Here is a 23,749-nt window from a genome sequence, read left to right as displayed (position 1 = left end):
ATGAGCATCACTATTTCGTAAAAATACAATAACAGAAATCATGTGCACATTCCTTCAACAGTTGTACTTTTTTTTTTACCTCGTTTTACAGCCACATGATCTGTAATGATAAAACATAAAGTTTAAATCAAATTACAGGAAATTTTTCGACTTCCTTATACATAGTTTTGATTATTTTATATAAGCAAAGACAAAAAAAATCGTCATTTCAGAAACATTCATAACAATTATTTTACATAATTTTCAGACCGAAGAATGTTGTCATCCCACATTTTATCAAATACAAAAATAAAGCTTATGATATGATTCAGGTCTATCGATGTTTTGTTAGTATGGATCTGTAGATGTGTGTTATGGTATAGTGTGTATATCGACGTTTTGTTAGGATGTATCTGTAGGTGTGTGTTATGGTATAGTGTGTATATCGATGTTTTGTTAGTATAGATCTGAAGATGTGTGTTATGGTAGAATGTGCATCAATATAGTGAAAGACTTATATTACGTTAGTAGTTATTACAGATGTTTAAATGTATTATAATGACTTACATCTAGTTGTTTTCAGGGAACTCTCAAAGTTTTCCATTTTTTCTGTATCAATGAAAATTGCAAACAAGAAATGCATATAAAAATAAGTATAATAATGTTTTCACAATTAATTCTTCTGATAAATGTAATTGGCTTTTATGACGCTTATCTATATGTATGTACGTTCTCATCTTTTAACCAGTAGTTCCCCTTATGAGTGGATATTTCATTTATAGAATAAACAGACATATACCTTTGTTAATAAACGTCAACATCATCATTCTACAAAAACACACTTTTAAACTAAATCAATTTACCTTGAATGTTTTTGAATTCTTTCACATACTTCTCCGCTCTAGTAGGATTAAGGTCACACGACAGCAACTCGTCCACTCCCCGTGCATACATATCACCACCAATTAACTGTTTCTCAATTTCCAGTATTGAGTTCTTCAGCTTGTCCCAGTGGTCTTGAAATACTGTATCTTCTATTTCGCCAATGGTTGAGTGTGCAGAAATCAAGTTTCTCTGAATTCTGATTCGCTCTATACAGGCCGCCAGACGCGTGTCAGTATCCAGTGGGGGGTTTCCCCATCCATTTTGATGTTTTGGAATCTTGCAGATGTTCCTTAATAGGATGTACAGGACAGAGATATCCAAGTCTTTAGAGGTGAGAGTAGTGGTACCAGACGGTGGATAAATCTGTTCCTTCTGCTGAGCGTTCATGATTCTCTCCAGCTTCGTTCTGTTGTTATCTAGCTCTAACCTCAGGCCAGCTGGTTTGATGTAACGACTGAGAATGTCCCTGAACAAATCGCTACAGATGGTCATGATGAGCTGACAGAGGCGGGAGAAATTCTCCGTCTCTTTCCTGGGACTGAAGTAAGGAGCGGTGGAGGGTCCTGGGACGTCAGCCATGGCCCCGTCTGCGTCAGATATAAAAATAAAAATAATTGAACATTCTAGTGTTCAATGATGCCTATATATATATATATATATATATATATATATATATATATATATATATATATATATATAATTTTAACACCAAAGTGAAGTAAACTCTGCACGTCATTTTCTACCACTGGTATATTGGTATATACATGGTTGCAGTTATAGTTACATTGTTAATTGTAAGGCGAATATAACGAACAGTGATCAATCTCATAACCACTATAAGCAATGCAAAATAGATAGTTGGGCGAACACGGACCTCTGGTCACACCAGAGGTGGGATCAGGTGCCTAGGAGGAGTGAGCATCCCTTATCGACCGGTCACACCCGTCGTGAGCCCTATATCCTGATCAAGTAAAAGGAGTTATCCGTAATCAAAATCAGTGTGTCAAGAACGGCCTAACAATCGGTATGAAACACGTCAGACAGCATTTGACCCAATGATATGTTATATTTATGAACTATGTCGTTATAACGACCATATCATTTGCGAAATGATGACTTCAATCGAGATTGTTGAAACCCCTGTACTATCAACTTGCTTGTCAGTAGCTTGTCTCGATTTAAAACTCACTATACACAGAACAAACTCTTCCGTATCGAAGCAGTTGTCTTTCTGTTATTTTCAGCCTACCTGTAGACGCCTAATAACTTACTTGGTTTATCTGGCATTGTCCAATAAATTGACAATTACTGTCCATTATTTTCAAGAACAGACAGTATCTGCGCTTTATTCAATATAATGGACAGTCTTTGTCAACTTATTGGACACCTACTGGTAACGTTTTAAAAATACAAGTGGACTCTCTTTTATATAAAACCTAAAATAACAAAGGATTTCATAACAAAAGTATTTTAAAGGGAAGAATCTACCCAGTGTATGAACTTCACCGAGGTTGTAATCATCGTGCTGAATCCTGGCTCTAGTGCGAACGTTGGCAAGGTGAACTTAACGCAAAAGGTCTGACGTGATGACTGAGCTCAAAATTATGACCTTATGTCTGGAATAATGAAGAGGCGGAATCGTTGTCAAAATTCAGTTACAAACATTGTTTGTCTTACTAAGGTATGTACATGTATGTACTGGTAAATGCATGTAGGAGTTGATTCTATGAAAATTTGAATTATGACGAAGTCCATTTACCATCGCCTGTCGCTTCACGGGATCTCCGATTTTAAGGACATATCCGAAAGATCCGTGATTTTCTCTTCTAATAGCTGAACGCTTTGGCGAAGGAGCAATCACTATCTATTTTAACGTCTTTGGTTTGAAGCGGTCATGGCACGAGCGGGGCTCGAATTCACGACCTCACGGTCCCAATAATATTTTAAACACATATATTTATTTTTCGCGTAAATTTTCCATTGATCAAAGTTTTGATAATATTTGGATGACGTAACGTGTATTGGAAAATAATGGACGCGGCATTGCTTTGATCTATGTTATAACCGTGTTAGAATGATATACAGCTCTGTATTTTATAGCATACTTCATCTAGTTTCTCTGGTTTAATTAGGCGTTGTAAACTTTGAATGTTAATTGATAGAACATATCTCGTAGATTTTTTTTTTTTAAAAGCAGGACCCTTTTGAGCATATGAGATACATGGTTTTCAACGGTACATAAATGTGTGATATAAAAACAATGTGAAGTTTGCATGCAGCTCTTTTAGAGAACTTGAATCAGCTAATACATGACTCATCAGTTGATATATTTGCTAAAATATACTCAATATACGTTGTACGGTATTAAACAATATGCGGTATATATTCTGAAAACACTTGCTAAAGAGACTGTATAGTTTTACTTCATGGTGGGAATTCCATATTCATTCACATTTCTTTTCTTCTTTTTTTTGCATAGAAAACCAGTAAGAGTATAGAGAAAGTGTACATTATTCTATATTCAGACACATGTCTCTTCTTGATGCAAGGTGAAGATAACGAACAGTGATCAATCTCATAACTCCTACAAGCAATACAAAATAGATAGTTGGGCAAACACGGACCCCTGTACACACCAGAGGTGGGATCAGGTGCCTAGGAGGAGTAAGCATCCCCTGTTGACCGGTCACACCCGCCGTGAGCCCCATATCCTGATCAGGTAAACGGAGTTATCCGCAGTCAAAATCAGTGTGCCAACAACGGCTTAACAATCGGTATGAAACACGTCAGACAGCATTTGATCCAATGCGAGGTTGTATTGACGAACTAGATCGTTATAACGACCATAAAGCTTACAATAACGGACTTAATCATCGTTTCGTGCGTGCAAAAATAAATATTCTGAATAAATAAACGTGTTAAACCTGAATGAAAAGGAGGAGTAAAAAAGACGAAAATGTTATCTTTTCAACCAGAGTAATTATATTTTGCATATTATGGGTTTCTAGATATATTTTCAAAGCAATATGTCATTTGTATGTTAGACCTAATCTGTGAATAATTATATACATTTTGCATACTTACAGACAATATACAGTTTATGCATGTACATTTCAAAATTTACAAAAATGAAAAAAATCAAATTCTTACTGGAATCCATATCTATTGATATATTTTATCATTATTATTAATAATATTATTACTGCATATATAGTGTTTTATCTAATTAAGGCAATTACTATAAAGTGCTTTACATATAAAACAATTGAAAAAGCAAATTGGTGTGCATTTTCCTTTAATAATGGTATACACTACACAAATTATAATCTCTCGTAAAATCAGAACAAGGCACGCACACATTCTATTAATTTCTTTTGTATCTTGCTTTTAAACTACCCCCACCCCCCTTATTAAGAACTTCAAGCAAAGAGAGCTTAGTCACAAAACCTGGATCAATTCAAAAATTGACAATGTAAACTACTATATTTAGTAATGTGCAATTTCAAAGTGTTTTTGAAAATATTTCTAGAATATGCTGAAATCACTTTCACTTTCCTCTGTATATATTTTGAACAAAAAGTATATGAATTATCAACTTGATATCGTATAGCGGTTTTGTGTCAGCGGGGCGATAGATTTCGCTTATCTTAGCGGTTAGATAGATTTCCGCTAAAATTTCACTGGCTAAATATGTCAACATATCACCAAATTTTAGACTAGCGAAATAAAACCTGCTATACGGTACCAAGTGTTGCAGAGTCCATCCAAGATATATTGAGCTTGTAGAAATGTGTTAATTCCTTCAGAAAATGACGAAAGAAGAAAAGGGATACTAAATATATGTAAATGTTATGGTCACCAAGTTTAGCCCATGTATAAAGGAGTTAAGGAAACGAATTATGAAATATTGGAATTGCATAAAACAATGAATTATGTAAATCATAACCCCACGTATTGTTGCATACAGTAAACACAAAAACAAGAGTGATTTGATCAGTTGATTATGCAAGTAATTGACTAAATGCCTCATTACAAGTGTCGTGCTCTAATTCGTTTAAGACATGTCTGGTTGTTAGGATGCCTCTGTTTTACTACATGTGTGATTTGGGACAATGTTCCAAACGGTATCCACTTGTTTAATCGCCTTATGTGAACGCGTTTAACATTTCTTAATTTATTGGGACTTGCTCACGGAGTGCATTTACTCACATATAGTTATTGTTTGTAATTCCTTACACTTCTGAGACAAATTATTACCTCGTACTTTACAACAAAATATACAGAAAATATCTGTCACCAAAGACCTTCCCATTGTGAGTCATATGAAATTCCGATTAGAAAAAGAATCTCCAAAAAGGTGGACCTTTGACAGAGATAATAAGCCAATAAAATAACGAAAGTTAACCACTATCTAATATACTACAAAGATTCAACAAGTTACCATTAAAGAAGCCTGAAGACAAGACAACAACTCCTATAAAGTATACAAAATCAATCATACGGAAAACATGGCCCCCTAAACACACTAAAGGTGGAATCCGGTACCTAATAGGAGTAAGCATATTTACGCACCTGATTTTATGTCTGGTATATCCAGGGGTCCGTGTTTGCCCAACTCTCTATTTTGTATTGCTTATAGGAGTTATGAGGTTGAACACTGTTCGTTATCTTCACCTTTCATAGAAACAATCAGGATCAAGATACTCAAGATAATTGGCGTTTCGAGAAAAAAAAACCGTATTTTTATGTCAAACAATGCACTGTTGACTATTTTTAATACTATGCTTTTTCCACTTCTTCAACAAAAATGGAAAACGGAGATATTCATATCTAGTGATCAATCATTCCAAAACTTCCTTTGTTAAACACCACTCTGATTCCATGCACAAGTACTCTGAAGTTGAAATAAAAAATATGCTGGAGTTCCTCATTGATAATATCTTCGTGGTCTTTGGTGATCAGGTCTTCCAACAGTCTGTTGGAATTCCCATAGGCACGAATTGTGCTCCTTTGTTAGCTGACCTGTTTATATATTCATATGAAACAGAATTTATTCAAAAACTTCTATTTGAGACGAAAAAAATCTCTCCCTGTGGTCTTCAATTCGACATTTCGATATAGTGATGACATTTTGTCTTTAAACAATAATAAATTTCATTCATATGTCGATTTGATATATACCTGTGAGCTCGAAATAAAGGACATCACAGAGTCGTCCACTTCTCCTTCATACTTAGATATTTTATTGAAAGTACACATTAACGGCAAACTGACAACTCAACTGTATGATAAATGGGGTGATTTCAGCTTCTCCATCGTCAACTTCCCATATTTATGTAGCAATATTACATTATCACCTGCATATGGTGTTTATATATCTCAACTGATTCGATATGCAAGAGCTTATTCTGCATATAGTCAGGTTTTAAATCGAGGTAAGTTACTGACAAACAAGTTGATGATACAGGGGTTTCAAGAGTCTCGATTGAGGTCAGCATTTCGCAAATTCTATGGTCGTTATAACAATCTAGTTCGTCAATAAAACCTCTCATTGGGTCAAATGCTGTCTGACGTGTTTCATACCGATTTTGACTAAGGGTAATTCCTTTTACCAAATCAAGACATAGGGCTCACGGCGGGTGTAAACGGTCGACAGGGGATGCTTACTCATTATATGCACCTGATCCCACCTCTGGTGTGTTCAAGGATCCGCGTTTGTCCAACTCTTCTTTGCAATCATTGTAGAAGTTATGAGATTGATCACTGTGTCACAAGTGTTTAAAGTCTCTTTTAAAGTGAGTATTTCGTATATTATATAGTCCCTATAACGATCTAATTTCCCAATGAAAACTGTCATTGGGTCAAATGCTGTCTGACGTGTTTGGTATTGAATTTTAGGTAATTCATTACATACTAATTTGACTACGGATTACTCCGTTGACAGGCTAAACAATAGGACCCATAGCGAGTGTGACCGGTTGACAAGGGATGTTTATTCCTGCTAAGTATCTGGTCTCATTTTTGGTATATCCAGAGATTCGTACTTACCCTACTCTTAATTTTATATTATTTATAGGAGATGTGCGATTGGACGTTCATCGTTTGGTATCTTCATCTTTCCTTTGGAAATGACGAGTTAATAGTAGGGGAGAGAATTCAAAGTTGAGTACTGACTTACGATTTCAGAAATCGAAGATCGAAGAATGGTGAGGTGCTGTCTTGAAATGGTCTCAACCCAAACTAACTCCACGATTTAGGAGAGTGAGGAATATTTATACCAATAGCTATTTTTGTCACGAAAGTTTAGGCAATCTTGCCATCTACTTTTCTACTAGCTCCCAACCTACCCTCTTTTTAAGAAAAAAATCTGGATTCGTTACTGGTAACGTGAATTTTTGTCACTACTACAATCGTTCTAATGGGGATTGTAACACTACTATGCATGCAGAATGTATAGAAGAGGGGTGTAGGGGAGAACCTCAGCTTTGTACCTTGTAAGGTTGACAAAAATGGTATCTCAAGATCCTTTATGGAGTATGTAAAAGAAATAAGTTAAGAATGACTAAACCTACTTCCCATATTCATATAGATATGACAATATATCTCTCTCTCTCGCTCTCTCTCTCTCTCTCTCTCTCTCTCTCTCTCTCTCTATATATATATATATATATATATATATATATATATATATATATATTTGTTTATTTCTAGCCATAAACGTCTTTCTTGGTATTTTGGTAGTACGTGAATGATTTAGATTACCAGGGTTTTCAATGTTTAGTTTATTGGCAAGTTGTTAGTTTTAAGCAATTTATTTCAGTGCACGAGTAGCCACTAATTTAGAAGGACAAGGTATGTTAATAAGCAGGTGAATAGTTCGAGGGTCAACTGTACGAAAAACTCCTGGAGTGTCATTTACAAAAACAAAATCGTAGATATGTATGAAAAAAGGTAGCAGAATTTAATTTTAAACTTCTCAATAATCTTCTATGTAACAAATCTTTTCTCATGAAAATAAAGAAAACCGAATCAAACATGTGTGGAATATGTAAAGAAAATGTTGAAGACAATGAACACTTGATTTATTTTTGTGAAAATGTAAAACAATATGGGAAATAACGTCAAAGGTTGTCAAATTTGACATCAAATGGAAACACATTCTTATTGAATTTTATTTTGAAAACAACCACAGAATTGTCATTTTGAATAACGTAATTTCTACTATAGCAAGTGTTATTTACAAATACAAGATATACTATAGAATCAAAGAAATTGAAGAAAGTACCGAAAATATATACATGGATATTAAAACTTCTTTAAAGATGTACTCTCATGTATACAAAAAGCTACATATAGATATCAATATGTTTGAAAAAATTAGTAATATATTGTGATGCGATTATATATGTATAAAAATTTTCACCGTTACCAAATGTGACGATCGGCGATGCGGAACGTGCCCATACTTAAGGGAAGGAAATTCGTTCGAATTTAACAACAAGGAATTTACGGTTAATTCAGATATGACGTGCTCCACCAAAAATTTAATTTATGTTATAACATGTGCTGGCTGTGGAAAACATTATATCGGTGAAACTGGAACTACTCTGCGAACTCGTATACGAGTTCATAAACAACACATTTCAGCACCCGAATACAGAAAAATTAGAGTTAGTGAACATATAGATGTGTGTGGCCACGGACAATTCAGTGTATTTCCGTTTTATAAACTGTATACAGAAAATACTATTTCCCGACGAGAAAAAGAAAGACACTTTATTAAGACTTTAAAACCGGCTCTCAATAGCTTACTGTAAAATATGTTTACTGTTATTATCTATGACGTCATAATATGCTTAACGTAAAATCCTTTTCCCTTCATTCGTTTATGACGTCGTTATGTACGTGAAATGTTAGGACGCCTTTATGACGTCAAACCATTTCAAAACTATTTTAAAATGGAACGCCTGAGGATTATAAAATGAAAGCGCTTGCGTTAAATTTTTAACTTTGTGTACTGTTTATTCTATTTCTTTTAATATATATATATATATATATATATATATATATATATATATATATATATGTGAAGTATATGAAACGTTAGATTCTAAACATGTATATATATATATATATATATATATATATATATGTGTGTGTGTGTGTGTGTGTGTGTGTGTATGTGTGTGTGTGTGTGTGAAGTATATGAAACGTTAGATTCTAAACATGTCTTTCCGTTATCTCTGTAATGTCTGCTTCCCTCGCTCATAAGCATTTTGATTTTACAAAATGCTAACCTTCTCATACAGTTTATTATTATTACATAAAATATGTTCCGTTCCTCGATTTAGCAACACAAGGAAACCGTTGCTAACCGATTTTAATAAATTAAATTAAAAACTGTCATCCTACTCACATCTTGTATTTTACCACATGTTTAATTGCAAGTATCTGAGATCGCTAAAGATGGCTACTAGTAACCAGCTACTAGTAACTGGCTAGTTTAAAAGAGAAAAGCTGGCTACTAGTAGCCAGCTACTTGAAGCAGGAAAAGTTAGCTAATAGTAGCCAGTTACTAGTAGCCAGCTACTAGTAACTGGCTACTAAAAGAGAGAAGCGTTAGCTACCAGTAGCCAGCTACTACAAAATATAAAAGTTATAATTACTGATAGCTAGCTTCCAGATAAAGGTTACTGAGTTTGAAAATTATTATCTATCATGTTTATTTCTAAAGATGACAAGGAGTCGTATTAAATTCCATACTCAATTTTCCCAATTACATAACACAATACGAAAAAACTTTTTCAGCTGAGTGTTTATTTTGAAAATTTCAACATTTGTGTGAATACCGTAAGGAACTTTGTGTTTGTATTAGATATGTGACGAATTTACGATTATACATATGACAAGAAGTGATATAGGGTGTCTTGATACGCCACTAATTTTCAGATATCACTTTTAAGGAAGTCAGCTACTTATACCTTTTGATTTCAGGTATCCTGGAATTACAAGTTTTTCGTAGATATCTTAAGGAACTCTGTGTTTCTATTAGATATATGAGTAATATACAACTATGCATGGGAAGAGGTGTGATATTAGGTATATTGATATGCCGTCAATTTTCAGATATCACCCTTAAGGAAGTCAGCTACTTGTACCTTTTGATTTCAGGTAACCTAATATTTCACGCTTTTTGCAAATATTTTAAGACACTATGTGTTTTATGATATATCTGATTAATGTACCATTACACATATGACAATGAGTGATATTAGGTATCTTCTTATGCTATCTTAAGGAAGTCAGGTATTTGTACCTTTTGATTGCAGCTATCCTGAAATTTCAAGTTTTTTTTCGAAAATATCTTAAAAAGCTCTGAGCTTGTATTAGATATCTGATTAATTTACAACTATCCACGGGAAGAAGTGTGATATTAGGTATCTTAATATGCCATCAATTTTCAGATATCTTCCTTAAGGAAGTCAGCTACTTATACGTTTTGATTGCAGGTATCCTAAAATTTCAAGTTTTTTTGCAAATATCTTAATGAACTCTGTGTTTGTATTATATATCTGACTAGTTTTACAGCTATCCACGTGAAAAGGAGTGATATTAGGTATCTTGATATGCCATCAATTTTCAAATATCACCCTTAACGAAGTCAGCTACTTATACCTTTTGATTCAAGGTAACGTAAACTTTAAGATTTTTCGAAAATATCTTATGAAACTTTGTGTTTGTATAAGATAGCTGACTAATTTACCATTGCGCATATGCCAAGGAGTGATGTTAGCCATCTTGATTTAAAAGCTATAAGTAGCTGACTTCCTTAAGAGTGATATCTGAAAATTGGTGGCATATCAAGATACCTAATATCACTCCTTGTCATATGTGCAAGGGGAAATTAGTCAGATACCTAATACAAACACAGTGTTCCTTAAGATATTTTCGAAAAAACTTGAATTTCAGGTTACTTGCAATCCAAAGGTATAAGCAGCTGACTTCCTTAAGAGTGATATCTAAATATCGATGGCACATCACGATAACTAATATCACTTCTCCTCACGTGGATAGTTATAATTAGTCAGATATTTATTACATACACAGAGTTCCTTAAGATATGTACGAAAAACTTGAAATATCAGGATACCTGCAATCGAAAGGTATAAGTAGTTGACTTCCTTAAGGGTGACATCAGTAAATTTATGACATCTCACGATACCCAATGTCACTACTCGTCATACGTATCGTTGTAAGTTACTTAGATATAGACTTATAAACACAGAAATAAGAAACCCTATATCACTTCTTGTCATAGGTATTATATAGTCGTAAATTCGTCAAATATCAAACACAAACACAAAGTTCCTTACGGTATTCACACAAATGTTGAAGTTTCAGGGTAACTCGAATCAAATTGTAAAAGTAGCTGATATCTCAAAATGGATGGTATATCAAATGATTAAAGGTCTAAATTCAATCCGAATCATTTTCAAAGTAAACATTCAGCTCGAAATGTTTATTCGTATTTTGCATTGCATAGTTATGTAATTGGGAAAATTTGAGTATGAAATTTCATACGACTCCTTGTCATCTTTAGAAATAAACCTGATAGATAATAATTTTCAAACTCAGCAACCTTTATCTGGTAGCTCGCTATCAGTAATTATAACTTTTATATTTCGTAGTAGCTAGCTACAAGTAGCCAACTTTTCTTACTTTTAGTAACTGGCTACTAGTAACTGGCTACTATTAGCTAACTTTTCCTGGTTCAAGTAGCTGGCTACTAGTAGCCAACTTGTCTCTGTTTAGGTAGTCAGTTACTAGTAGCTAGTTACTAGTAGCGAACTTTACCGATCTAGTATCCGATTGATGTAAGAAAACAATGTTTATCAACGAAACAATTGCGTTTCAAAAAATATTATCATATTTAAAAATATAATGAATTAAAAAAAAAAACGATCTTTTCTCAGAAAATTATGTTCCTTTATATGAAATATTAATAGAACATACTCCCGAACCAATGCCTATTCGAATCTTAAACTGCATGTGTTGTCAATTTCCATACACACGCATGCCTTTAAACATTTAATGATTTATTACCATCGCTTTGGGGTACCAGCAAATTGCGAAACGAAATTGAAACGAAAAGAAATCTACCAAAACGAAACCCACCGAAAGGAAACGAAACCTACGAAGACGAAACAGATTGTATAACCGAACTCTATTAATTATGATAAGTAGAAATGGTATCCCAGGCCCTTGTAAAAGTTGCCAATTATGAATAAAATAAAATTCGCCTTCCATTTGATGTAGACTTTCGGGTTGACTGATACAAAGTTTTAAAAGTTGGAAAGGGGGAGGTGAGTAAGCACACAGTACATATTCGAAGTTGATTAAATTATGAATACCATGTGGAATGAATTTCGGATCCATAAATCTCAGAACGGAGAGTTACAGTCTCACATGTCAGAAATCTGGTGAAACACACTATACGAGGGTGGGGTCGCCTGTGTTGGATCCGCCTTTGGATATAAACACGTTTCAATATTTTTCGCTGTAAAGACAAACCTATATATACATGTGGATATTGTGTATTTGTACATGTATATAGTATGTCAAACGGTGGATTCTGAGTTTGTTTTCCCGTTCTCTTTGTAATTTCTGCTTTCCTTGTTCAGAAGCATTTTGATTTTACGAAATGTTGACCTCCTCCTGATATTATGTCATAACATATTTTCCGTTTTCCGTCCAATTTTCAATTCCCCGTTTTAGCAACACCCGAAATATATAGAGCGATATCTTTAGACACCCTGCACATGGCCGTAGGAACCGGGGGAACACGGGGGGGGGCGTACCCCCCCCTCCCCCAATATTTTTCCAAAAAAAATTCATGTAGTAAAATTCACATATAGTGTAATGTATAATTATTTTTAAGTAGAAAGTTCATTTAATTCAATGAGACTCAGAGTCAGTCAGTGTGAATGTTCTTCAGCTTAAATAAAAAAAATATTATGAAAAGCACTTAATGCCTTAACATTTCTTAGGGCATCATCCAAAAGGTCGTAATCATGAGGTAATGGTTCGGTTCTCGTTCCCAGCTCCGCATCTGGCGTCAAACCTATGATATGTAGTGACTGTTCCTTTGCCAAGTGCCCGACACTAGTGTCGTTTAATGTCCTGTACCGGTATTTGTTGACGACTCATACGAGTGAAAAAATCTCGCAAGGGACGACTGATCAAAAAGTATCTAATATGTGTGACCTTGACTAACTTTCAAGGTCTAATAATTCATTAGATAGCTTGTTCATAGAAACTTCGTCTTGATACAAAAATGTCTATGCCCAACTGCCCTAATACCAGTTCAACGTTTGTATATATTTAAAATATTTTTGTAAAGCTAATATGGTGAATTGTTGACTTTTTTATCATCACAGTTTTTATGGTAAAGGTAAACCCGACAATGTGTGAAGTACTATTTATCAGTGACCTAACACCCCCAATGTGACGTAGGTCATGACGTGTAACAACTTTTTTAAAGCTTGTGAAGTCTCAGGCTGTCAAGACCTGTTTCATTCTTGGTCCAAGAGTAGACACTATCGTATCAGTGTAAGATCAACCTTCCGCACAGTTTTAACTTTGATTATATTTCACAATCCCAGACGGACGAAAGAACGGTATTTTTCGAAAAAGTGCACGAAGAAGCAAGGAATGCAGGAAAAAAGGGATGGAGAGCACTAAGTTTTCTTGTTAGACTCAAAGGGCAAATTTTTAAGAAATATCCTATTCCAACAAGCATACCTAATGTCCCAACTTCGAATATTCGAAAAGATGCTGTTTCCTCAGAGCTTTATCCAAATGATGCTCCTTCTGAGCTTCTCCCGATTCAGATATATGGTGATGGGAATTGTTTATTCAGAACTCTCTCTTTTTTGTGTTTGGACATGAGAACAATTGTAAGGAAATGAGGGTACGAATTGTGTTTGAACTTGTTTAAACCTGAAGCACTGCACGAATGAAAACACTTTTGTGACCATGTCCACAAACAAAAGTTCACTTCAATATGTCTTTGAAAGTTCCCTGTCAGAAGAGTGTTTAATTACTGGTGATTTGATTGCTTCGTTACAAAAGGAAACAATAAAAACAACCCAGAACGGTTACTATTCAAGCCTTTTACATGTGTTCGTAGCTTCTAACGTTTTGCAGAAACCAATCATGTCGATTTTCCCCGAGGTACAAAACCCTGGTGTAAACAGACAAGATCATAATCAGCTTATTGTTCCTCTTGACCGTGCTGATGCTAAAGAATATCAGGATGCTATCCACATCATGTGGACTCAAACAATTGCTACAAAAATAGATGGTTGGACACCTAATCATTTTGTTGCCTGTATTCACAAGCATGAGGAACCTCTTTCAAAGCGTTCGAGGTTATCCTTTGAGGATTCTGAACATCATCGCTCATTTGAACCAAAACAATCACAAGATAGTCCTTCCCCACTCTTGGAGTCTAACACAAATGAGGAGTCTATTGAAACAGGTAAATTCGCGACTTTCGAGATACGGATCCACTCTGACTTTTATCGCGCGTTGAACTTAATTGTAGGGCATGTCACTTCCGGATTACAATAACAACTAAGTAAACAAACATGGAATATTTCAATTGCTATCAATTTCCTGCATTTAAATGCTATCTTTGAAAGAAAGGAATCACTACAACCATTTTATAGGAAAATACAATTGATTAAATTATGCGAGTCGGCGCGGGAAATAAATCTAGGGAATATCTTGAGGATATCGGTAAAACTTCACGCCTTGCATCCAATGGTGCGCGTCTAAATGTGCCTTTTTCCTTCCATCTAATTTACACCCAGGTACTAAGCACCAATAATGACTTGGATCGCCATCGTGATACTGCGCATAGCTCTTTATGGACCGTCTGTTAGCGAAACAACATATGTATCGATGTCAACTTTGCCCTACAATTGGTTATTATCACGTGACCGTGGTGTATAAACGTCAAATATAATCGGTCGTTCAGGCATATCCCAAAAGTTCCGTATTGGGTGAAACTGCAAACAAAGAAACAGACAAACATGTTAAGGTTGCTTCCTTTATTGATTCTTCTTCTTCTTCTTCAGAAGATGATATCTCAGAAATACCAGTTCAAAAGGCCCAGGTTGTACATGAAAAATGGCATACACCAGAGATCGGTAGTACCCCAAATCAGTCACGGAATATTTTCTTTCCAGCAAAAAGGTTTGGTAAAAAGATGAGATCTTTCAATGCCTCCTGGTTTGATCGGTGGTCTTGGTTACATTATGTAGAAATCAAAGATGTTGTATTCTGTTTTCCTTGCATAAAATCATTTCAGAAGAAGACTCTCAGTTGTCACAAGAAAGAAAAAGCTTTCATATCAAGTGGTTTTAAAAACTGGCAAAAAAGCAACCACAAAATTCGCCGCACACGAGAAAAGTGATTGCCATAAAGAGGTAATGGAAAGGGAGTTCACGATAAAGGAGGAGATTAAAGATGTTGGAGAATGTCTTTCAAAGACGCACGAAGTCGAGAAGAAGTCTAACAGAGAGAATTTGCTTAAAATCACAAAACTTTGAAGTTTCTTGCTCGACAAGGAATTGCTCTTTGGGGTGACAAAGATGATAAAAACTCGAACTTTAATCAACTTCTCATGCTAGAAGTTAAACGCGATCCCCAGCTTCAGGAATGGCTACAACGCAAGAAAAATAAATATGTTGCTCCAGATATACAAAATGAAATTTTGCAGGTGATGGGGTTGCAGGTTATGCGACAAATTGTTGCTTTCATCAAATCGTCTGAATTCTTTTCAATAATGGCAGACGAAACACGAGATATTTCCAACAAAGAGCAACTTGTTTTATGCATTGGATGGGTTGATCAAAATTTTACCGCTCATGAAGATTTATTAGGGATGTACTGTCTTTCTGACATTGGGGCTAATTCAATAACCCTAGCAATTAAAGATGCCCTTTTGAGGTTCGATCTGCCTATCAACAAAGTACGAGGCCAGTGTTATGACATGGCTACTTCTATGGCTGGTTCAAAGACAGGTGTTGCAACACAAATTCATGCACTTGAACCCAGAGCCCTTTACACATACTGTTATGGTCATCCTCTTAACCTAGCTTGCAGTGATTCTATTAAGGGATGTAAGTTGCTTAGAGACACCCTGGACATTGCAAAGGATATAACAAAGTTGATTAAAGAATCTCCAAGAAGGGAGATGATTTTCAATACATTAAAAAATGCCCCAAATCTAGAGACAACGTCAGCGGGAATAAGGGTTTTGTGTCCCACAAGATGGACAATAAAAGCCCAACACATTTTTGAGCATTTTGTCAAACTATGAAATTCTAAGAAATGTTTGAGATGAAAGCCTCCAATACGTGCGTGAGGTAGAAATGAGAAACAGAATTAGGGGAGTGGCTGCTTATATGTGCAGGTTTGATTTCTTCTTTGGGTGTTTACTGAGTGAAAAACGTTTACGTTATAGTGATAATTTGGCAAGGGCTCGGCAGGCTCCAAATCGCTCGGCGAGTGATGGTTAAAAAATGGCATAAACGACAATGAGTGCTTTGCAAAGTCTCCGAGATGAGACAATCTTCACTCAGTTTTACGAGGAAGTTGTTGAAAAAGCAAAACAGATGAACATCGATGATCCTGTTCTTCCTAGAAAACGCAAAATTCCTCGTAAACTTGATGATGGGACAGCAGCACATACTTTTTCATCGTGTGCAGATATGTATAGGAAAGATTTCTACGAGGCATTAGATCTGCTTTTAGCTGGCATAAAATCTAGATTTGACCAACCAGGTTACAAAGCTTATGTTAATTTTTAAAACCTCGTAGTTAAGGCTTGCACAGGTCAAACGTTTGAAGAAGAATTCAATTTTGTCACGACCCTATTTGATACAGATTTGAAGCCAAAGGATCTTCACTGCCAGCTTATAATACTAAATACTGTTTTGCCAAAAGACTTTACGCCAGATATACGAAGTGTGGTTGAATTTTTCAGACATTCAAATGAAAAAAGTATGTTTGCCGAGATCCTCAAAATTCTCAAACTAATTTTGGTACTTCCTGCAACTAACGCTACCAGTGAGCACTCATTCAGCGCCTTGAAAAGATTGAAAACATCACTGAGATCAACAATGAGCCAAATACGAATAAACAATTTCCTTTTATTGCATGTTCATAAAAATGAGACCGATGAACTGAATCCAGAAAAAATAGTTGAGGAGTTCATAAGTGAAAGTGAACACAGACTGGCGATTTTTGGAAAGTTTACCAAATACTAAATACCTTATGACTCAGAAATGATTGATAACAAAAATGATAAAGATATAAACAAAAACAAAAGATTTTTAAAAATCCTTAACACCTCTCTCCAAAACAAACCAAACAAAACTTAAAATTAAAATTGAGGGGTTTTCTGGGAAACTAATTAGATTCTATGTACATAATTAGATTTATGTACATGACGCACACCTCAATGCTTGCACATATTTATGCAGTTATCTTTTTACTAATGGTTTTGTCGATATAACTTTTTTGTCGTAAATTACTTTGGTGTGGTGCCCCCCCCCCCCCAGTGAAATTTCTTCCTACGGGCCTGTTGCATATCAATAATAATTTTTAATAAAACATATATAATATATATCTCACAAAATTACATTCATATAGTTTGGTATAGTATTTAATTTTTTCCATTATTGAAAATTTTCGCACCTCAGCAGTTAGAGATAGAATAAGAGGTTAAACGTCTTCCTTCTTTCAACATTCTCAGACACCAGTTTTTTTTTCAAACAATGTTTGATGTTAACTGAAGGACCGCTTAAAAATGTATCAGTCAACCTGAAAGACCACATAAACATGGAAGATAACTTCATTTATATGTGGTACATGTAACTTTCACAGGGACCTGAGATACCATTTTTATTATCATGATTACACAGTTCGATTCTACAATATGTTTCGTTTCGGTAGGTTTCGTTTCGTTTCAACAGTTTTCGTTTCGGCAGATTCATTTTCGTTTCGGTAGATTTTGTTTCATTTCGATTTCGTTTCGCATTTTACAGGTACCCCTCTACTTTGATTGATTGATTGATGTTTTACGCCACACTCAACAATTTTTCAGTTATATGGTGGCGCCCAGTTTTTATTGGTGGAAGAGAGAACCCAGATACAATGTACCTGGGAAGAGACCACCGACCTTCCGAAAGTATACTGGGAAACTTTCTCACTTACCGGCGCGAGCGGGATTTTAACCCGCGCCGACAGAGGTGAGAGACTGTATGATGTTTGAGCGCGATGCTCTAACCACTCGGACCCACTCGGACACGGAGCCCCCCCCCCCCCTCTACTTTGCATATACGATATGTTTAGTTGATATCAGTAAAAGATGTTCAATATATATCAGTAAAGAATACTTTATCTGATGGTCAACAAACTTAACATGTATAAGGTGTAGTGTTGGTCATTTGAAACTGAACTGCAGCCAACCAATTATTAACAAAAGTGTTCGGACAAAATCAGAACATAAAGCACTGTTATACAATCTACAGAATGGTAACAAACTTGCACTTGTTCACACCGATTACATAACAAAACAACTCCTAATTTTCTTGATAATCTGAGTCAATACTTACCTTTCAGAAGACCTTCCATGCTATACGTCTTGTTGTACAAAATAAAATAGTCGACTTTGAAATTACAGAGTTTCTCAATGTGTTGTTGATCCATATGTACCATGTTGTTGACGAGTGTTTCCTTGATGGCTAGAACTACAACAAAGCTTTTATCATGATGAATTCCATCTATCACAACATCACTATCTTCGCAGCCCAGAAAAGCGACAACTGTTTCTCTGATCTTCTGAATATCCTCGTTTGAGTATCCTTTAACATCTCCTTCTACGTGGATCTGTACATGCTTGAAACCATTGTCTGCAGCGAAATGCGTATATTCTAATTTGTTTTTCAAAAAGATATATCATCAATCTCTTGAACAAATGAAAAATAGCGAAAAATGATGTTTTCACAGATTCATCAACGTATTGTTTACAAAAATAATACCCGGCGACCTTTCAAAATCACTTAGGCTAATTCTCATTTATTTTCAAGACTATATGTAATTAAAATCTTGAAAGATAAAAACAAATAACGTTTTCAGAAAGCATGCAATGTATTACTTATAAAAATGGTACCTGGGGGTTTTTCAAAGAAGCACAGTGATCTCTGTTTTCTAGCATATTTTATGCATTCATTATTCAAATCTTTACACTCGGCCTGTTTGAGTAAATACTGCATCAATATTACATCTGTCTGTGTGAAGAGTTTATTCTCCTGAAGAAGTATGAACATTTCCCTGATAGATTTCACCTTCTTTATTAATTCCATATCAACTTCTCCTAGCCCTAAAAAGAAGATGCAATGAAAATTCAAATAGATGCACGTGCATGTCATTTGTGTCAGATCGAATACGACGTTAGACTGAAGACATCAATCGTATAAATTGTTCATTGCAAATAAATGGAGACCATACCATAAAAGCAAGTTGCTGCAAACAATTACGGATTTAAATTTACTTAACATCAAAAATAGTTGTTGTTATAGCCTAGTTAGTAGGGTGCTCCCTTTACAACGGATAAACCCGCGTATTATACTCAATTCCGGTGTAACATTACGATGGGTAATGAATATTCATTCATCGAGATCGAACGCTGGTATGTCTACGGGCCCAAACATTAGTGCATCAGTATATCATTACCATCTTGCTATTTGCTCGGTATTGTAAGTGAAGATAACGAACAGTGATCAGTGTAGGTCATTCTACGTCTTGAATCATTTGATGGTACTGCTTGCAGTTACCTACAGTATACCTTGCTTGGTTTAGCTAGTCAATATAATTGACTGTACAGGGATCCAATACAGGCGTGTTATAGTACACTATTGACTTGAATAGTGTTTTACACACTGTTGTGGTATGGGTCGGCAGGATTTCTCAGAAGTTGCATAAATATATTTGTTGTATGTGTTTGTACTTGACAATACGACACCAAAGTACTTCCTTTTATTGAAAACGATCAAATGGGATTGGGTTGTAGTTGGTTTTAAATAACCCCTATCACTTCACACTGATTTTGACTACGGATAACTCCGTTTACCTGATCAGGATATATGGTTCACGGCGGGTGTGACCAGTCGACAGTGGATGCTTATTCCTCCTAGGCACCCGATCCCACTTCTGGTGTGTCCAGGGGTCCGTGCTTGCCCAATTATTTATTTTGTATTGCTTATAGGAGTTAAGAGATTGATCACTGTTCGTTATCCTCACCTTTCATTTAGATATTCACATTCCTCTCACTCATTCAAATCCTGTTGTTGGATGAATGAGTCCACTGAAGAGAAAGCTATCATCTGCAAAAATATTGTGGCTGATTTTGCTCTTTCTGGCAAATCGTTTTTGTATACATGTATAAGAAAAGGTGGGGGATCAAGAACAGATCTCTGGGGCACTCCAGAGTTACCTGGTACTGGGTCTGATGAGTGGTTGTTAATCACCACTATCTAGCCATGACTACTCAATAAACTGTTAATGCAATTAAACAAAGTATCCCCAGTTCCATAGAGGAACATCTTTTAAGATAATCTTTATTTGGGAGTTTTGTTAAAAGCCTTGCTCACGTTTAGTAGTATAACACCGATTTGCAGCAATGTACAGCATTGAAAGTAACAGTTGGTTCTCGTAATACATCCTTTGCCTTAACTCATGGTGTTGTTGTGCAAGAATATTGTTCTACCCAAGATGTTTCAGCATCTGGCTATGGGTACAAGTGTCTTGCAGAAGTGAATTACCTTCACATGGGACCACTCCTTGACATATGAATGTTTCAGTGATGACGCTCATCTGGTATTAACTTCGGGATTTTTATGGGAAAGGAATAAATACATTGGGTAGCATAAGCTAAGGTTTCAAGCCACTCACTTGATATCTCTATGTGGAAGATTGACTTTTGTGGAAAAGGACTGGATGCTATTTTTGAAATTACCCAACATTGGATATATGTAGGTCTTCCTCGGTAAAAATACTGCAGTCATTTTTTATTGCTACTTGATTTTTAGGTCACCGTAAGTAATTAATTTATTCTTGAGGAGTGTCACATCACTGCAATCGTATCTTTCGAACATTAACACATAAACAGAGTTTCCATTAGGGGGATGGAAACCCCTCAGCATCATGTATAGGTCAAACGTCATGATACGTCAACCATTGTTGTTAATGTACCTACATGAATTAAAAGTTATTGGATGGGACGGAAGACAACACACAGAAAAGATACAAATCGCAGTTTTTGTCGTTTCAATGCTTATTCATGGGTATTGCATTGGTTGATTTTATCAGTGCAGAAAGGAACCAAAACAAAGTTTATTAACAGTTCTGATTCTGGTTTGACATATATGTGAAACTGTAGAGGGTTTTAACTTTTTTCATTGGATTCTAGATATCACCACATGCAGATGCGGTTGAATATAAGAAATATCTTTCTTACCAAGAAGAATGTGTTTGAGTACATCAAGTTTGTCTTCTGGAATTGACTTTGCGAGGTTGTTACTGAGGTTGGCAAACAGTACGGTGGACCCTCTTTTCTTGTAAAAATTTTTCAAGGGATCTGAAACCTCTAGAATATCAAAATTAAAAATTCGGATTTTTTACTTTTCCCATTGATTCTAAGGTTCAAAAATTGAGTTAGTCTGATATAGGAAGATCTAAATTGAAGCATTAATGTTGCTTGATGTAGTTACTAGTATATAGTTCTTTGTTATCTCCCTAGAATGTATGGTTTCTTACCTTGGTTTATATTTGACCCAGAACTGTCCATAATTTGATCTGAGGAAACAAGAAAACCGTTTTTACAATTGCATTCACACTACATCAAAGAAACACTGTGACAATGTGCAGAGAAATTAGACAGTATCTTTTTTCTCCGATTTGTCGGGGTATGATATTTATCAAATAACAATACAGATACACTCTGTCACCGTATATGTAATTGCTTTGTAAATTGTGAAAATACAGTATAAAATTACGTATATAAAACACCCTTCCAGTTTTGAAGACGGGTGAATAGAGTGAGGATAGACAGACGAAGCAGAAAACCCTTCTGGCTCCCAAGAAGGAGAAACGTAATGTGGCTAGTATACATTTTAAAATCTTACATGACGATGTTACTCAATTACCATATGTATCCCTTCTGCTACTTCCAATGAAATTGAAAACTTCAAGCTGAAATGATTGCAGCTGTTCGGATCCGTATATGTTGACTACTAGCCTCGGACGAGGCAAGGCTACCGTAGACCCTCTGTATAACGGATTGTGCGTATCAATTACTTGAAAGTCTCCACTAGGCTCTTGTCTGACTTTCCATTCAGCCCTGAGAGCAACAGGAATGGATTTGATCGCAGCGTTGTAGGTTACTCCTTCATGAAGTCCATTCAAGTCTGGATTATCGAATTCAATTGTAGGTAGACCTATCGAAATAATGATATGACTGACATTGTATTTCTTTATGTGTATAAACTCTAAAGTGAACACTTCGTTAGGAAAACAGCATTTTTGTATTAGATGTGCCATCCAATTCTATTTTATTTTTAGAGTTTAACACAAACAACGATATTGTGAAGTTTTCTGATTCCCTAGATTAAAAAATACACCTAAAACGCTATTACGATTTCTGATGTCGAGCATTTACAGATATGACAAAATATTTTTTCAATCCTCAAATACATGACAGTGATGCCTATTTATATCTAAGTCCTTTTTTCCCAGAGAATAATTTTTATCTTCATGCCAAAAAAGGAAGATAACAAACAGTGATCAATCTTAGGAACCCTATTAGAATAAAACAATCTTGAGTAGGGATTAGGTGTCTAGCGAGATTTTTCACCTTTCACACCCGCCATGAACCCTGCATATTGATTTGTTGTACAAGTTACAGAGAAAACCGTCGATGCTTGATAAAAATGGTACCTCATTTTGGGTCAAGTTACGTTTTTACGCAATAAAACTGGTCACGCACATCAAAGTTTCTTTCAATCAAATCTAATTTTAATGTAACTTATTTTCTGTACATTTTATCAGGGTTCCATTTCTACGTCAACTGATTTTAAAATGGCGCATGCAAACAGTGATTATAAGCTGTAACCATAAAGTGTCAACGGTGAATTTTTGAACTAAGGATAAAGAATTGTAAGTACTTGAACATGTTTTTAAATTTTTCTCTCTAATAAAAGATAATTTTATTCCATAAAGAACTGTTACTTTCTAAAGCTATTATTCCCTCCAATTTGCATTTGTAATTCCATATTCGTCTTTAAGTTTTTAAAAAATTCTGACTAATTGCGAATATAATGAAATAAATCAACAGAGCCGCTTTAAATCACTGTAACAGAATTTTACTTCATTGGTATATTCAGAAAAATGAGAGGGACACACTAAGAAGTACCTATCATATAAGGTTGCATAAATGATGAATGCTTATTTGATTTACCCAGATGAATTTTTTCACTCCACATGTTTCCCATGAGATTCGATGCGCAACACTGATATCTTCCTTCATCGTTGGAGTTCACATCTTTGATAGTTAGTGAGGGATCAACAATACTTCCTCCTGAGTATTTTTCCCCGTTTCTTAAAATGTCAATCTTTATGTCGTCCTTTGTCCAACAGACATCCGAAACATTCGGCGAATTGATAGGCAGAACCATTTTACATACCAACGTAACACTTCTCTCCAAAACACTTGTTTCATGGTGAACATTTAACGACGGAACATCTGTAAATAAGG

At 35.3% G+C, this 23,749-nt stretch overlaps 1 protein-coding gene across 12 annotated transcripts in view; it reads right to left on the bottom strand.

Moving 5' to 3' along the window:
* Positions 1 to 23,749, bottom strand: part of LOC125676249 (uncharacterized) — a 126,630-nt gene that overhangs the window by 65,457 nt on the left and 37,424 nt on the right. For 11 of the 12 annotated variants that reach the window (XM_056143944.1, XM_056143951.1, XM_056143943.1 and 8 more), the window contains 9 exons: positions 23,453 to 23,737; positions 22,143 to 22,433; positions 21,754 to 21,792; positions 21,455 to 21,583; positions 19,109 to 19,318; positions 18,552 to 18,848; positions 843 to 1,451; positions 547 to 588; positions 80 to 100 (listed from right to left, as the gene is read on the bottom strand). In XM_056143944.1, the coding sequence (XP_055999919.1) occupies positions 80 to 100; positions 547 to 588; positions 843 to 1,451; positions 18,552 to 18,848; positions 19,109 to 19,318; positions 21,455 to 21,583; positions 21,754 to 21,792; positions 22,143 to 22,433; positions 23,453 to 23,737 (1,923 nt within the window). The remainder of the gene's footprint in view (positions 1 to 79; positions 101 to 546; positions 589 to 842; positions 1,452 to 18,551; positions 18,849 to 19,108; positions 19,319 to 21,454; positions 21,584 to 21,753; positions 21,793 to 22,142; positions 22,434 to 23,452; positions 23,738 to 23,749) is intronic. The other variant, XM_056143954.1, reaches the window with a different exon arrangement.

Source organism: Ostrea edulis, chromosome 7, assembly GCF_947568905.1.
Source record: "Ostrea edulis chromosome 7, xbOstEdul1.1, whole genome shotgun sequence".
NCBI classification, from domain to species: domain Eukaryota; kingdom Metazoa; phylum Mollusca; class Bivalvia; order Ostreida; family Ostreidae; genus Ostrea; species Ostrea edulis.
This window is presented reverse-complemented; position numbering and strand designations above follow the sequence as displayed.